This window comes from Trichechus manatus, unplaced genomic scaffold (assembly GCF_000243295.1).
Source record: "Trichechus manatus latirostris isolate Lorelei unplaced genomic scaffold, TriManLat1.0 scaffold00002, whole genome shotgun sequence".
In the NCBI taxonomy this organism is placed as follows: Eukaryota; Metazoa; Chordata; class Mammalia; order Sirenia; family Trichechidae; genus Trichechus; species Trichechus manatus.
Window position 1 is genome coordinate 37028223 of NW_004443938.1, and position 14863 is coordinate 37043085.

General features: G+C 37.5%; 1 protein-coding gene across 1 annotated transcript in view; it reads left to right on the forward strand.

The window, feature by feature from the left end:
• MAP7 (microtubule associated protein 7) overlaps positions 1-14863 on the forward strand; it is a 167867-nt gene that overhangs the window by 121807 nt on the left and 31197 nt on the right. The window contains exons 5-7 of the mRNA XM_023728362.1: positions 7698-7861; positions 8704-8821; positions 12754-12864. Of these exons, the coding sequence (XP_023584130.1) occupies positions 7698-7861; positions 8704-8821; positions 12754-12864 (393 nt within the window). The remainder of the gene's footprint in view (positions 1-7697; positions 7862-8703; positions 8822-12753; positions 12865-14863) is intronic.

Consider the following 14863-nt stretch of genomic DNA (forward strand, 5'->3'; position numbering starts at 1 on the left):
CTCAAAGGCAATGGGTTTACGGGTTAAAATCAGTGTGTGTTGTCAACTCAGGGAAAGCAGTATTAATAAGAGTATGGTCGAGAGAGAAATGATCACTTCAACCTGGTTGAGAATGTTCTTCTCAAAAATGTTGACAGGTAAAGTAGGATAAATCAGCAAACAGTCAATAATACTGTGCCAGATTACAGTTGTAAGCGACACTGCTGCTCATTCCCCACTTCACATTATTTGGTTCAGGCAGTCATTGGTTCTGACCAGGGATTTTCCTCTTTAGATGAGGTTCACAAAAAAAATGTGGGAAGCAATGTTTGTAATCTAAATTTCTAATGGATAAAACTGATTTTTAATTGTCAATCTTGGCATCTGGGTCTCCCAAAGTTGTCGTTTAATGAATACAGTGTACACAAAGCTCATATGGCTGTCAAGCAGGTTGTAAATAGCTAACGTATCTGAATACATGTTAGTGGAAGGGATGTGGACGTTAGCACGTACGAAAGCAGCTGTATCATGAATCAGGCTCAGGATTAGGAAGAGTAAATTCTTGTTGCCTATGCATTAGATAACTCAGAAGCTGAAGCCTTTACATATAATGAATCGTTGTAACTAACCAGCCATTTTTTTTGTTTCTCCCAAATTTACTTTGCCTTTAAGAGTAAAGATACAAAGATGTTAAAACCTTAAGAATAGTAAAGGATCTTTTAAACAGGTGATGATAAAAGCTGAGAGTGACATTAGAAGATCAGGATCTTCCCATTTGGGTGACCAGTTTGTCCCAATCTAGAGGAGCCACTGGGAGGAGTTCCAAATAGTGCCTTTTAGCATAATGGCTCATTGTTTGCTTCTAGAGTCAGACAGTCCAGAGTTTGAATTCCATCTCCACCACTTATTGTTGTGAGATATTGGGCAGGTTACTTCACTCCTGTGTATCTCAGACTTGTCATCATAAAATAAGTTTACTAGCTGTCTATCTCAGAGTGGCTGTGGGGTAATTCCTGTAAATCACCTGGTGTCAGCACATATAAGGACTGAGTACATCTTGCCATGATGATGATAGTGATAAAGATGATGGTAGCAGGTCACATGATTCCACATATACTGACTTAGATATCTGGGACTAAACCAAAAAACCAAACCAAACCCACTGCCATTAAGTCAATTCGGACTCATAGTGACCCTGTAGGGCAGAGTAGAAGTGCCCCACAGGGTTTCCAAGGCTGTAATCTTTACGGAAGCAGACCGCCACATCTTTCTCCTGTGGAGCGCTGGTGGTTCAAACTGTCGACCTTGCAGTTAGCGCCGAGTGCTTAACTACTGCTCTACAAGGGTTCCTTTTTACCTGGAACTGGAGAATTTTTCTGAGAATTTTTCTAATTTTTCTGAGCTAAGGGGTAGCAAAGAAAGAGGGGTGATTGTGCTTCCTGGTCCATCAGGGAGGGACTTGGTAAGACTCCTCAGCATTCCATGAGGAATGTGAAAGTGGGTTAGCAACAAAGAATTCCCAAAGACAAGCATTGTTCTGTATGCTTTAGCACAACTCCATTTACTGTAGCACAGGCTAACCACTCCTTTAAGCCTAGCCCTGAAAAGTCCAGTATTACTTTCTTACCTCAGAAGTCATTCAGCCCATATATAAAGAAGGTACTGGATTTTAGTCCTTGGTCTACCACATGTATAAACTGCTAACCCAGCATTTCAGTTCCATCAGTTTACCATTGTCTGTAGGGAAGAAAGCAGAGTAGGATGGCCCCTCAGAGATGGGTATCCTATATCCTGGGTATCCTACAACATCACACTTCTTACCAGGCTATTCTCTATTGCATACTATTCAAATGAAAGTTGAATGGAAGAACCATTTAAATGACAAGTTCAGAAGATTTTGAATTAATGCTAAGGCCCATAGGTAAGTTGCCTTGCTTTGAAGTCACTCAGTCTTTTAACTCTTTTGTTCATTTATTCACTCATCAAACTAACTTTAAACATCTGCTAAACTGTTGTTGGTGATGGTGCTGAGTCAATTTTCGACTCATAGCGAGCCCATGTGACAGAGTAGAACTGCCCCATAGGGTTTTCTAGGCTGTAATTTTTACAGGAGCAGATTGCCAGGTCTTCCTCCCAAGGAGCCAATGGTTGGGTTTGAACTGCCAACCTTTAGGTTAGCAGCCAAGCACTTAACCATTGAGCCACCAGGGCTTCTTTCTGCTAAACTAGACATTGTAAATATGGGGAAGAACTCACAAACCTGTAAAAGCAGAGAAGTTACAATCTGGAGTCTTTCTAGCAGAAGCCTGGGTACAGCTATTGGAGCACCCTTGCTGTGGCCATCAGGGAAGCTTCCTCAGAGGAAGGGACATTTGACTTAGGACTTGGAAGATAATAGAAGTTTGCCAGGTGGGAGGACGTATTTCAGACAGAGGGTACCATGTGTTGAAGGTACTTGATTGTGTGGCTAATCTAAGGAGTCTTGGACAGAGGAACTCGGGGAACTAACAGAGGTTTTCAGGCAGGACCATGACGTTGGATTTGTTTTTTGGGGAAAGATGTCTCTGAGAAAAGTGTTCAGGATGGACTCAAAGGGGAGATAAAAACACTAGACATCAGAAAAAGTGAGGAAGGGATCTGTTACTCATTCCCATCAAGTCAGTTCTGATTCATAACGACCCTATAGGACAGAGTAGAACTGCCCCCATAGGGTTTCCAAGGAGCGGATGGTAAATTCGAACTGCTGAGCTTTTGGTTAGCAGCCAAGCTCTTAACCACTGTGCCACCAGGGCTCCGAGAAAGGGGTAAGAGCTTAAATAAAATAATAGCAAAGAGATTGGAAAAGATGACACTGGATTTGAGAAATAGTTCTCATATAAAATGGTAGAGCCAGTTGTCCGGATGTGTTGAGTTAGGGTGGAGCATCCAAGCTTAATGAGGGAGAAATTAAGGATAACTCTGAGGTGCTTGATAGGTATTTGCTCATTCTTTGTTTTTGTGCTGTCTTTGACACTTTGTTTTAAATGTGTTTCTTTTAAATAACATAGCTGAATGGCATAAACAGTTATACACTAAACTGCTAACCAAAAGGTTGGCGTTTGAGTCCACCTAGAAACACGTCAGTCAACCAGCCTGTGATCTACCTCCAAAAAATCAGTCATTGAAAACCCTATGGTGCACAGCTCTACTGTGACACGTGGGGTCACCATGAGTCGGAATTGACTGGATGGCAACTGGATTTTTTTTTTTTTTTTAACTGTATGCATAGGAGTCCCTGGGTGGTATAAATGTTTAGCTACTAACCAAAAGGTTCGCAGTTCGGTTAGAGTCCACCTAGGGGCACCTCGGGAGAAGGACCTGGTGAACTACTTCTAAAAAATCAGTTCTGCTCTAAATCACATGAGGTCGGGATCGACTCGATGGTGATTGGTTTTTTACTATGTGCATGACTCTGTGCTAAGTGCTTTGTATGTAATTGTGAGTCCTCATACCAAACCTACAGCAATTTGAGGAAACAAGACCACAGAGATTGTTACTGCTTAATGGCACATGGCTGGTAAGTGGGAGGACTGGCGGTGGACTCAGGTTTCTGTGAAGCCAGAGCCTATGCTCTATTCATTACAAGACCCTGCCTTTCATTTTAATTTCCTTTTAGTACAAGAGTCACTGTGCATTTCTAAATGGAGTCCAAATTGAAAGTGTATTTCTCTTTCATGTGGCAATGACATATTGTTACTGTGCCATTAAATATGATCCCGGTAACAGGAGCTCAGGGATGGGATTGATTAATGTCCAGTATTTCCAGGACTACAGTGAGTTTTCATTTTATTTTATATTATGATCTAAGAGTCCAGGGATAAAGCATAACTTCAGAAGAGTAAAGGTTAATATATAGTTCCTTTTCTTGACGTGCTATTTTTTTATAGCGCTACCTCTTTATGAAATTAAACCAAAACCAAACCCCATTGCCATCAAGTCGATTCTGACTCATAGCAAACCTATGGGACAGAGTAGAACTGCCCCAAAGGGTTTCCAAGGAGCAGCTGGTAGACCCAAAGTGGTTACCTTTCGGTTAGCAGCCGTAGCACTTCACCATTGCACAGCCAGGGCTCCTTTATGAAATTAAGTAATTTTTAATTATTTAAATACTGATTGTGTTGTTGATTTCTTTCCTTGTGTTAAAAATTCCCATTTCTTAATGGGCATGTATAAGACTGACATTATCTATCACCCATAGGGAATATTTTACATAACTAAAACCCTTAGAGTAAATTAACTTTCAATTCTTATTGAAATATTTTGTGCGTTGTCCTTCACTATAAAAGATTGCAATCCTAGTACTCATCAGCATACTCTGAAATAAGAAGGTGTTGCTTGCTGTTTGCTAGGCAAAACATTGTTTGCCTAGTCTCCGTATGACTGTTTAAAGAAGACAATTGTTTAAAAAAGGCATCGGGATAGGATCTCCACTTCCTGGTACAAAGTAGAAGTGAAATTCAATACAAGTTTGAAGAAGTTTCTTCCTTCAATAGATTTTTTGGAGATAGAACTTAATTATTGTTCTAATAATATCTGTCCCTGTTGTGATTTATAGTCCAACCTAAAGAAATACCTTTTAGTTTTCTGAATTGAAATTATGATGATGATGACAAAGGTGACAGTAATAGCTAATATTTATTGAATGTTACTAAGTGTAGAGAACTACTCTAACTACTTTAGGTGTAATTTTTCTTTTAATCCTCACAATGAATCTATGAGGAAGGTGCAGTTTTTATCCATAGATCGCCCTGATGGAGCTGAGGCACAGGGAGGTTAAGTCACTTGCCCAAGACCACACAGTTATGGGTAAATGAATCAAGAAGTTAAGTCCTAATTACTTCAGAAATAATTGTTAAGACCCTGGGATATGTCAAATTGTGAAAGGCACTCTCGAGAATGAAAAAAAAAAAGACCTTTGCTGCATAGAAATCAAAATATAGAAAATGCTCAAGTGTGTAGTGAAGTCCCTGGATAGTGCAAATAATTAACTCTCAGCTGCTAACCAAAAGGTTGGCAGTTCGAATCTACCCAGAGGTGCCCTCAGAGGAAAAGCCTGGTGCTCTACTTCCGAAAAATCAGCCATTGAAAACCCTGTGGAGCACAGTTCTACTCTGACACACATAGAGTTGCCATGAGTCAGTGTCAACTCCAGGGCAGCTGGTTAAAGTTTCTATCAGAGGTCACAAGAGCAGCTGTGAGCCCTGAAAGAGACAAAGCTTCTCCCGTAAGGGCAGTGCTTCTCCAAATGTTATCAGTGAACCACCTGCCTCAGAGTCACCTTGAGGTTTGTTAGAAATACAGATTACTGGACCCCCTCCTAGAATCTGAATATAAAGTTTGAAGCCCAGGATTCTGCATTTTAACAAGAACCCCCCTCCATCTCCAAAGGTAATTCTGAGATACATTATAGGAACTGTGCTACTGCCTGAAAGGATAGATCAATTTGGATAAAAAAAACTATGGCAGCTCTTCCAACAGGGAGCAATGGGAGCAAAGCTCTGGGAGAAGAATGGCTTGTTTGAGAGATGTAGTGAGGAGACTGGTCTCACTAGAATGAAGAGTTTATGTTAAGGCCAAATAAGGGTATTAAAATCAAATTTAAGTTAGGACTTTAGAAATCAGGGATTTAAATTTAATGAGGAACTAGTTACAAATATTCCTGAGTGAGAAAGTAACTGGATGAAAGACATTATTCAAGGAAAATTGATCTAGGAACTAATTCCTATTTTACCTTGTTTTACAAATTTATCTTACCAGTTTTATTTTTTATGATTTTTTAATATTTTATAAACATCTTCTTATTTTATCTTGTTGGCATCTAGATCTATTATAGGAAAGGAATACATTGTGTTTTTAACTATCCTCAAAGAATCTAAAGTTTTCCTTAAAATGGGTGTAAAAGCCGAAAACTAAATAGTTTGAATGCTAAAAGTTAAGAAATATATTTATCATGCCACATAGGTCTAGGTTTTGGGATACAGATCATTTCTTTTTTCTGCCTCTGACCCTCATACACTGTTGGTAGAAGTGTAAACTGTTAAAACTTGCATAGAATACAATATGGTAATCTCCTCACTTTAGAGAAGCAAAAACTGAAATCCAAATGGACATTTCAGAGATCTGACCACCCATAGGCGGCAGAGCTGCTGGGAGAACTCAGACTTCTTGCATGCCAGTCCCCAGTACTCTCTGCACACCACCCTGAGCGGTTTCAGAAGGATAAACTCACCTTGAATTTGTCCTCGTCCTTGTCCGTCCACTAAAGTAAAGTCAAAGGGCCCTGATGGCACAGGTAAGCACTTGGCTGCTAACCAAAAGATTGGCAGTTTGTACTCACCCAGCGGCTCTGTGGGAGAAAGACCTGGCAATCTGATCCCGCAAAAATTACAGCCTAGAAAACCCTATGGGGCAGTTCTACTCTGTCACATGGGATCGCTGTGAGTTAGAATCCATTCAAAGGCACCTGACAACAACAAAGTCAAGTCTAGTGGATTGGTCTCTTCAAATGAATACATTTGGAAAGATTGAATGGTGGCAGAAATGCAGAATCTTTAGTATTAAACGTTTAGAGGAGACTGAAATGTTCTGAATTTCCCCCGTTTTTTTTTTTTTAAAAGTAACCTTTTATATGCCATGCAGTGCCCTTAAGGTTTATGCTCTGAATTTCATTTTACACTTTTGCCAGGAGTGTTAATAACTCATATTAAAGATGTTTTCAGTTATCAAGGCTAAAGGAAGCATCATATTTAAAAAAATAGTTTTGGGGGGTATATTTTCCCCTAAAATGAGTCAGGAACATGTACATATAAAGAAGAAATGACAGTCCTTCATTGAACAATATTTTTTTAATTGAATACTTTCCCTCAGCTTTTCATGTTTTGACATCTTATTTAACTAGACTGTTAGCTGCTCAGACACAGGTCTGCTGCTTATTTGGTCCCTCACATTGCTTAGCTGACACAGCATTCCATACCTGTGAGGTATTTAAAATATTTTTTATCAACTAATTATTTTCTTGCAATTTTTTTTAATGCTCATAGAGAATCAATGCTATGTTGAAAGAAATGTAGTCACAGACTTTTGATCTTGACGATATCACATTTTTTAAATTTTTTATTTTGAAATAAAATCAGATTTACAGAAGAGTTATAAAGAGATTTCCAAAATACCATTCAATCAGTTTTCCCTGATGTTAACATCTTATAAACCAACCAGTTGCCATCGAGTTGATGCTGACTCATGGTGACTTCATGTGTGTCAAACTGTGCTCCATAGAGTTTCACGTTTTTTTTTTTAAAAAAGGGAAGCAGATACAAAATAAACCCAAAGGGGAAGAGAGTACTATTGGTTTTGAGAGTATCATGTCAGTATCAGAATTGAGTCCAAGGGAGGTGATTTCTGCATTATTTTATAGTAATAGTATACTAAACTAGTAGGTTGAAGGGGTGCCTGAGGAGAATTCAGTGCATCTTCTTTGACTTCATTGTTAGCATATTAAATTATTCTAAAGATTAACGGTATTTTTTCCCAGAAAATCTAAGGAAAGCAAAAGGCCATACTTGGTCAATACATAAACCAGAAAACCCTCTATTTGTTAAATATGGATCACTTGTATACCTCTAGGTGTTCAAGTTTGAAACCTGCCTTATGTTTGATTTCTCTCATTTTTCTTACTGAAGCTGCAAGAGAAATCATCTGGCTAGAAAAAGAAGAGCGCGCCAGGCGGCACTATGAGAAGCACGTGGAGGAGCGGAAGAAGAAGCTCGAGGAGCAGAGGCTGAAGGAGGAGCGGAGGCGAGCTGCTGTGGAGGAGAAACGGAGGCAGAGACTCGAGGAGGACAAAGTGAGATGCCCCTCTGGGAAATGCGGAGGCACCTCTATTTCAGAAATGCAGCACTTGCACCATGAAACTCTGCACAAAGGTGTTGGAATGCAGAGCAAAATTGTTTCAGAGAGTTCAGCTTTACAGATAGGCACAGTTTCTACAGTTGCTGGCCTGCGGAAGTCCGTAGAGAATGGGGGTGATTAATTTTATTGCCCCAGAAGCTTTATTAAAAGCCTATTTCTCTGGTCTAGACCTCTAATTTATTTATCTTCCACTAATCTATGCTGCACTATTAAGACAGCTCTAAGTATTTAGAGGTGTGAAGAACTTTACCATGTACATTTTCACATAGGTTATCTCATTTTAACCCTTACTCAACCCTGTGAGTGTTAAGTATCAGTTTTTGCAAAAATGGAAGTTTAAACTTAGAATGGTTAAAGTACACAAGATCATGTCTCAGTAAGTCATGGGATCCTCAGATTCCAAATTCCATTTTTTAAATACTGTACCACATTTGTAGACCTGGCAATCTGCTTCCATAAAGATTGCAGCCTAGAAAACCCCATGGGAAAGTTCTACTCTGTCACATGGGGTTGCTTTGAGTTGAAATTGACTCAACAGTACCAAACCACAACAACCACATTTGTTATGCTAAAACTTGAACTGCTATGTGTATATGCCAGGTAGAGGTTATTCCCACTTTAAAGATAAGGTAGTTGAGGCCTGGGGAGGTTAGGAAATAAGTCGAAAGTAGTAAGGTCAAAATTTAAAAACTGCCCCTTGCTCCACTGTGCCTTAAGTTGAAGCTGCCCCAAACAACCACTTTGAATCTGATTATCAGCTCTTCGGTTCCATTCCAGGAACGCCATGAAGCTGTTTTACGGCGTACAATGGAGAGGAGCCAGAAGCCAAGACAGAAGCATAACCGGTGGTCATGGGGAGGCCCTCTCCACGGGAGCCCCAGCATCCACAGTGCAGGTAAACAGGCAGTGATAGCTTTCCAATTCAGTATCTTTTTCCTAGGACAGTAAAAGTGCAATAGCTTCTTTTCCTAAGTCAATATTTGCAAAACACAAATCCTGCTAAACTACAATGAATGATGGTTCCACCTTTGGAGGATAAGAGGGTGATGGAGGTAAGAAGATCAGGTTCTTTAGTCTTTCCTTTAACACAGTCTACTTTTCTCATTTGTTACCAAATTCCTTAAAGAGGTAGAAATCTATCCAATATTTCTAAATAAACATAGCTAGTTTCAACTCTGTGTTATTTTAAGTAAATCATTGGCATAAGAGTTTTAGGACTGTGGAATAAGTTGACAAATTTTATCTTTTTCTCTGGAAAAATAAAGTAATATTAACTGTTGGAAATTAGTTTATCAGTACTATGAATTTATGTATCCTGACCCTAAATGTATGCAGCACAAACACTCTGCAAGGAAATGTGCTGGTTTCTGAAGGAGAAATAATAGATGTCTGAACTATCTCTTTCTCCTTGAATGGACATAAAATCATACTGCAATTTGGATGTAGTGAAAGGCTTTATTTTTTGTACTGTAAATTCAATACACCTTGAATTTTGCATAGTGCATCCATTCTTTTTCGTTTGTGTGAGTCTAACAACTCTTTTTTTTTTTTTTTTTTTTTTAATTTACTTTGAAAAATCATTGTCTTACATTCTGTCCCCAGGTGGTTTTGTTGAATCATCATTCACCTTTCTCGATTTAGCAGGCCTGGACCACCGCTTCCCAGCTTTTGGTGGTACTAGAAAATCTGGTACAGACATCCCTGTGATTGCTGATTGCCTGACCTGTAGCTAGCACCTCAGACCTAGGGCGCGTTCATCAATAGCTGAACCATCACCACCTTAGTGATAATGCATGCTTAATATCCTATTGCATAGACCTAGATCTGGTATATGGCACAGTGTTTCCTAAGTGTGATAATATGATTCAGGAGACTTAAAGGTTTGAAATAAAGCAATTGCATGTGGTACATTTGCTTTCACTTTAAAGATCATTTTAGATAAGACCTTAAGAAATGTTTTTAAAATTACCTGGAATCAAAGTACATCAAGTTTGGCTTTCCCCATCCCCCCACCACAGTCAATTTTGCTGTTGCCTTTTTTAGTTGTGATCTAAAGTACTATGGGTTGTTGTTTATTTGTCCATTCCTAACATTTGTGTATCCTCTATGAACCCTTTATTTATTAAAAAAAAAAAAAAGTCTAAAAGCGTATCACCACAACCTACTTTCCTATGACAGTGAAATAAATTTGAAAGCACTTTCTGTCCCCATGGCTTTTTCATGACCCAGTGTTATTTAGTGGAACACATATCAAATCTGTGATCATTGGATCATTTACAAGTGTATTTCATTTTAGGGATAGTTTTGCATATACTTTACATGCAGAAAAGCTATCATGGTACTTATTTTCATAACCTTATTCTTCTTCTACTTTATCTTTTAGATGTCTATAGCAGAAGTATAATCTGTTATGCTTCTATAACTGTATGTAATAATTACTCAGAGTTTAATATATGATCTTTATTACTGCTACTCTGAGCAAGAAAAAAGCAATATTGTACTTGTGAGCTGTTTGGATAAAATTCATTTTTACAAAGGCAGTGAATTAGAGAAATTTGCTGCTATCTGGAAAAGAGAAGTTTGTCTGAAAATAATTGGAAGTTTCTGAAGTTCTCAGAGGTCAAAAAATTGTCTACTGTGTTCTTGGGAGTGGAGACCAGGTCTTACTCAGTTTGATACCCGTTAGTTCACGACAGTGCCTAGTTCATGATGGGTACTCAGTGTTTGCTGACCAACAAACAAACTGTAGAAATTGTCAAGATCAAAATCAGTGTCTTGTCCAACTGCTGGCAATTGAACTGATTCTTTATAAATCTTTCTGTGAATTTGGGTTGAGGTCAATGAGAAAAAGAAATGAATAATCTTATTGTTTATTAAATAATAAATATTTTATACCTTGATAATTTTAACCATCTGTGGCAGATTTAGCTATTTTACTATTTATAGTATTTTTTAGGATGGGAAGACCTAGTCTAGCTCATTTTTCAATTCACTTGAAAGCAAAACTAAATATTTTGTAATAACCTATTGAGAATCTGCCTGAGGATAGGCCTACATGTAGACACAATTCCCCCAACTAAAGCTTAACATATAAAGCAATATCAGAAAATGTATTACTATAAAATCACCTGGAGATGAATTTCAGTATCTTTCCTTGTGCCCTTGTACGTCACATTTCATGATTAAGGTGTTGCTTTTGATGGTTTGCCCTTAATCTTTTCTTTATGTTGGCAGTGCCCTAAGAGCCCATCAGTTCGGGGTAAATGTGAGTCACAGAAAGGGTGTGTGTTTTTGAATAAAATTGCTTCAGCCATAAAATGGGTCCCAGTAGAAGATATGAAAATGTCTGGTGTTGATGGAAGGCTTGTTTATCACCAGCACACTGTAAATAATAGTAATTAAAAAAAAAGTTATCCTGTGGGAGAAAGTTCACTGTAAAATTTTTACTGCTGAGGTTAATTAGACCAATGGGAACTGGGTTTTGAAGGCATCTATTACAAGGAATATTTTTGTTTTTAGTTTTAGAAGAAGCTAATAATAGAAATAATAATAGAAAATAGAAATAAAGCAAAACATATAATAAAACCCCTTTCAACTATGGCTGTTATAAATCAGAACATCCACGTACCTCCTGGATAAATATAACGAGATTTTTTTTAGAATTTATTATATGCACTTTGGTTCAGGGAGCACGGTTTGTGCTAATAGGCAAGGTTACAACTTAGCTCCACAGTCTTGACAAAAAACTAACAGTTGGTTTTGCCCTTTATATGGCTATTATTTCCACATAAAACATGACTATAAAGAAATTCATATATATGAAATTTAAGAATTATTCTAAAATTACCTGACTGGTTACAAGATGAACAATAATGTTGTTCATAAACTTAGAGAAAGGAATTCTGATTTTATCTATATTGCTTCAGTTTTATTGGGAAAGTTTGTGGTCTGATTCTACACTTGTAAACCATGCTAAACTCTGTGTTACAAGCACAGAGGTATGATTATTAGTAGACATTTTAAAAGGAAATGCTTTAGCAGTCATCCTTTCCACACCTAGAGTGTTTCTTTTTTCTTTCTTTTTTTAAAAATCTATATTCTTCATAATTGAACTTTAATGTCCTGAGTAAAAGACTCTACAAGCAAAGGTATCAGTAAATACACAGACCCTCATATTCTTTCATTCCAGTGTATTCATTCTCTTTTACCTGCACTGCTATTACCCCTGGAGTCCCTGGGTGGTGCAAACAGAACTGCTACCCCAAAGGTTGGAGGGTTGAGTCCACCCAGAGGCACCTTGGAAGAAAGTCCTGGTGATCTACTTCCAAAAAATCAGCCATGGAAAACCCTATGAAGCACAGTTCTACTCTGACACACATGGGTTTGCCGTGAGTTGGAATTGACTCAACAGCAAATGGTTTTTCTTTTTTTATTATTACTCCATTGTTCCTACTTTGAAAAATTTCAAAGGCATTCACTTTCATCATTCATTGTCTTCAGTTTGCTGCACAGACTCCATGATTTTAATAGCCATTCACTAGCCTTCCTTTTGTTTTATTCCATTTTGTTGTATTATAACAATATCCTTGAATTTCCATGGCTGACAAACTGGTGAACTGAATATTTATTTGGTCCTGTAAGTAAAATGAATTTTATTTCTAGCCTTTAAGTTACCTTTAAAATGTCCACTTAGAAAACTGTGCTATTATGAAAGAGCTAGTGATAGAGCTGAAAGCATCCAATCCTAGTTTTTCCTTCCATCAGTGAACTAGGAAATTGCAATGCTGCATGCTGGCTGTCAATTAGCATTGTCTCCATTTGTTTTAGATCCTGACAGGCGGTCAGTTTCCACCATGAATCTTTCGAAACATGTTGATCCCGTCATTAGCAAGCGGCTCTCCTCTTCATCTGCAACTTTACTAAATTCTCCAGATAGAGGTACAGTCAAAAGGAAAACAAAAAGTGTTCTGTTCTTTACTTAATGCTTTCTTTCTGGATGTTTACAGATAAAAAATAAGCATCTGAAGTTGCTTTCCCTACGTTTCTTAAATAGGAAGAAAAAAACTTCAGAGTAAAAAAGCAATAAACGGCTGAGCAGCATTTTCCTTTCGACAAGGACGTTTCTCATTTTAGAACTTGGCTGAATGGTTGCATTTAGCAGTGATGAAAGCGGTGCTTCTCTCAACTTTTTAGTAAATGAGTTTTCAGCTCCAGAAATCACCCACTTATCCACCAAAATGCAAATAATCTTTCTTATGAACATTTATTTGACTTCGATCATCATGTCTTTGGTTTTTCACCTGTACTTTGGGAATTTCAGGCTTTGACTTTCTTAAAAAAAAAAAAACTTTTTAATGATTCATGTTGGTAGATTTCATTTTACCAGTTTATTTTTATTTAACCAAACGTTGCTTACTGCATTTCGTGTGTGTGTGATTGGTTTTTTGTGTCCATTCATTTACTCTTAAGGGATTTGGTCTAACTTCAAGAATGTCATCATCATTACAGCTTCCTGACAAGTTTAATGATCATAGTTCTCCAATTAACATTTTATTTGAATTTTTAGTTTTATTCATCCCATGGATTTACAGTACATGAATGTTGAGTTTATTTATAAAGTGAAGTTATTATTTTATATACTTAAATATTATAGAAGGAAATATCAAGCTTTTAAGATAAGCTACTTGTTTTACAAAACGATTTTAATTAAGGAACCAAAGAATTATTGTGCAATATAAGGATACAACTCTTTAAAAAGTAACAAATTGTGGTTACTTTGAGTACTTTATTAAGAAACTGATTGGGAAAGGTTCAGTGTTTATAGTCTTTTAAAAAGAATGTAATGTGTGCATGTTCTGTATGTGTGTATGTATATTTGTATATTTTGTATTATATAAAAGTTGTTATGGTGTCATTGTAATGTACAGTATTATATAAATATTGATGTTATTTTATAACTGATCTCTTAAAGCAGTAAATGTTTGAACAACTTCCTATTCTTGCCTCTTAATGAAAACATTCCTTTTTTTTTTTTTTAACCTAATTTGCCTAAATCATTTCTTCAAAATCAGTGTTAGACATGTAGTCAAGTAAGGGGTATTCATATGTTAGAGGAATTATTATGCATTAAAATTCCTTTTCATAAGTAGCCTTTATTTTCAAACCTATTCCCTTAATACAATGTAAAATGTAGTATATGAATGCTATTCTTACAGTTGTCTGTTCATATTTTCTTTGGAATTGGTCACGTATTTATTACTTTAATTTCATACTCTTTGAACCTGGTCTGAGACAAACTACAATTAGATTTTACAGTACTTTTAAGTTAAAACTTGCTAACTGCCTCCTGCAGTCCCATAGCTGAAATTGGGGTAAGGGTGGGCATGGGAGATGGGCAATAAACTGGACAATATCCAGTCCACACTTCTGTGAAATACCAATGCTCAATTGTTTGTGTCAATTAGAGAAGACCTTTTATGAACTCTGCATGATAGTATCTAATTAGATACTCTTAAGATAACAGAGTCTTAGAACTGGGAAAGATCTGTTAGTTGGATCATCTACTCCAGTTGGGGTAATAGAGCCACTAAGAGGTCAAGGGTCTGACTTAACATCCTACAGGCTAAGTGTTGCAGAAGAGGGACTTGAACAGAGATCACCAGCTCCTAACCCATGTTGTTGTTACACTGCATCTTCAGTGCTTACCTTCATGCCTATCCTTCCTCGGTTGGATTCTAACTATATTCTTCCTGTGGGTAAGGTTAGAAGTGGAGAGTTAGGACACCAGGATCAAGGGAGGTTCCATCACCAGTTCATAGGAGCTGGGGCCAGGAAACAGCCGCTTGAATCATGGTGCAGGCCTAGGAAATTGAGTACTAAGCTGGAGTAGTACGACAGGAGGAGGAGCATGAAATTGGGAAGTTCTGCGTCTCTGCCC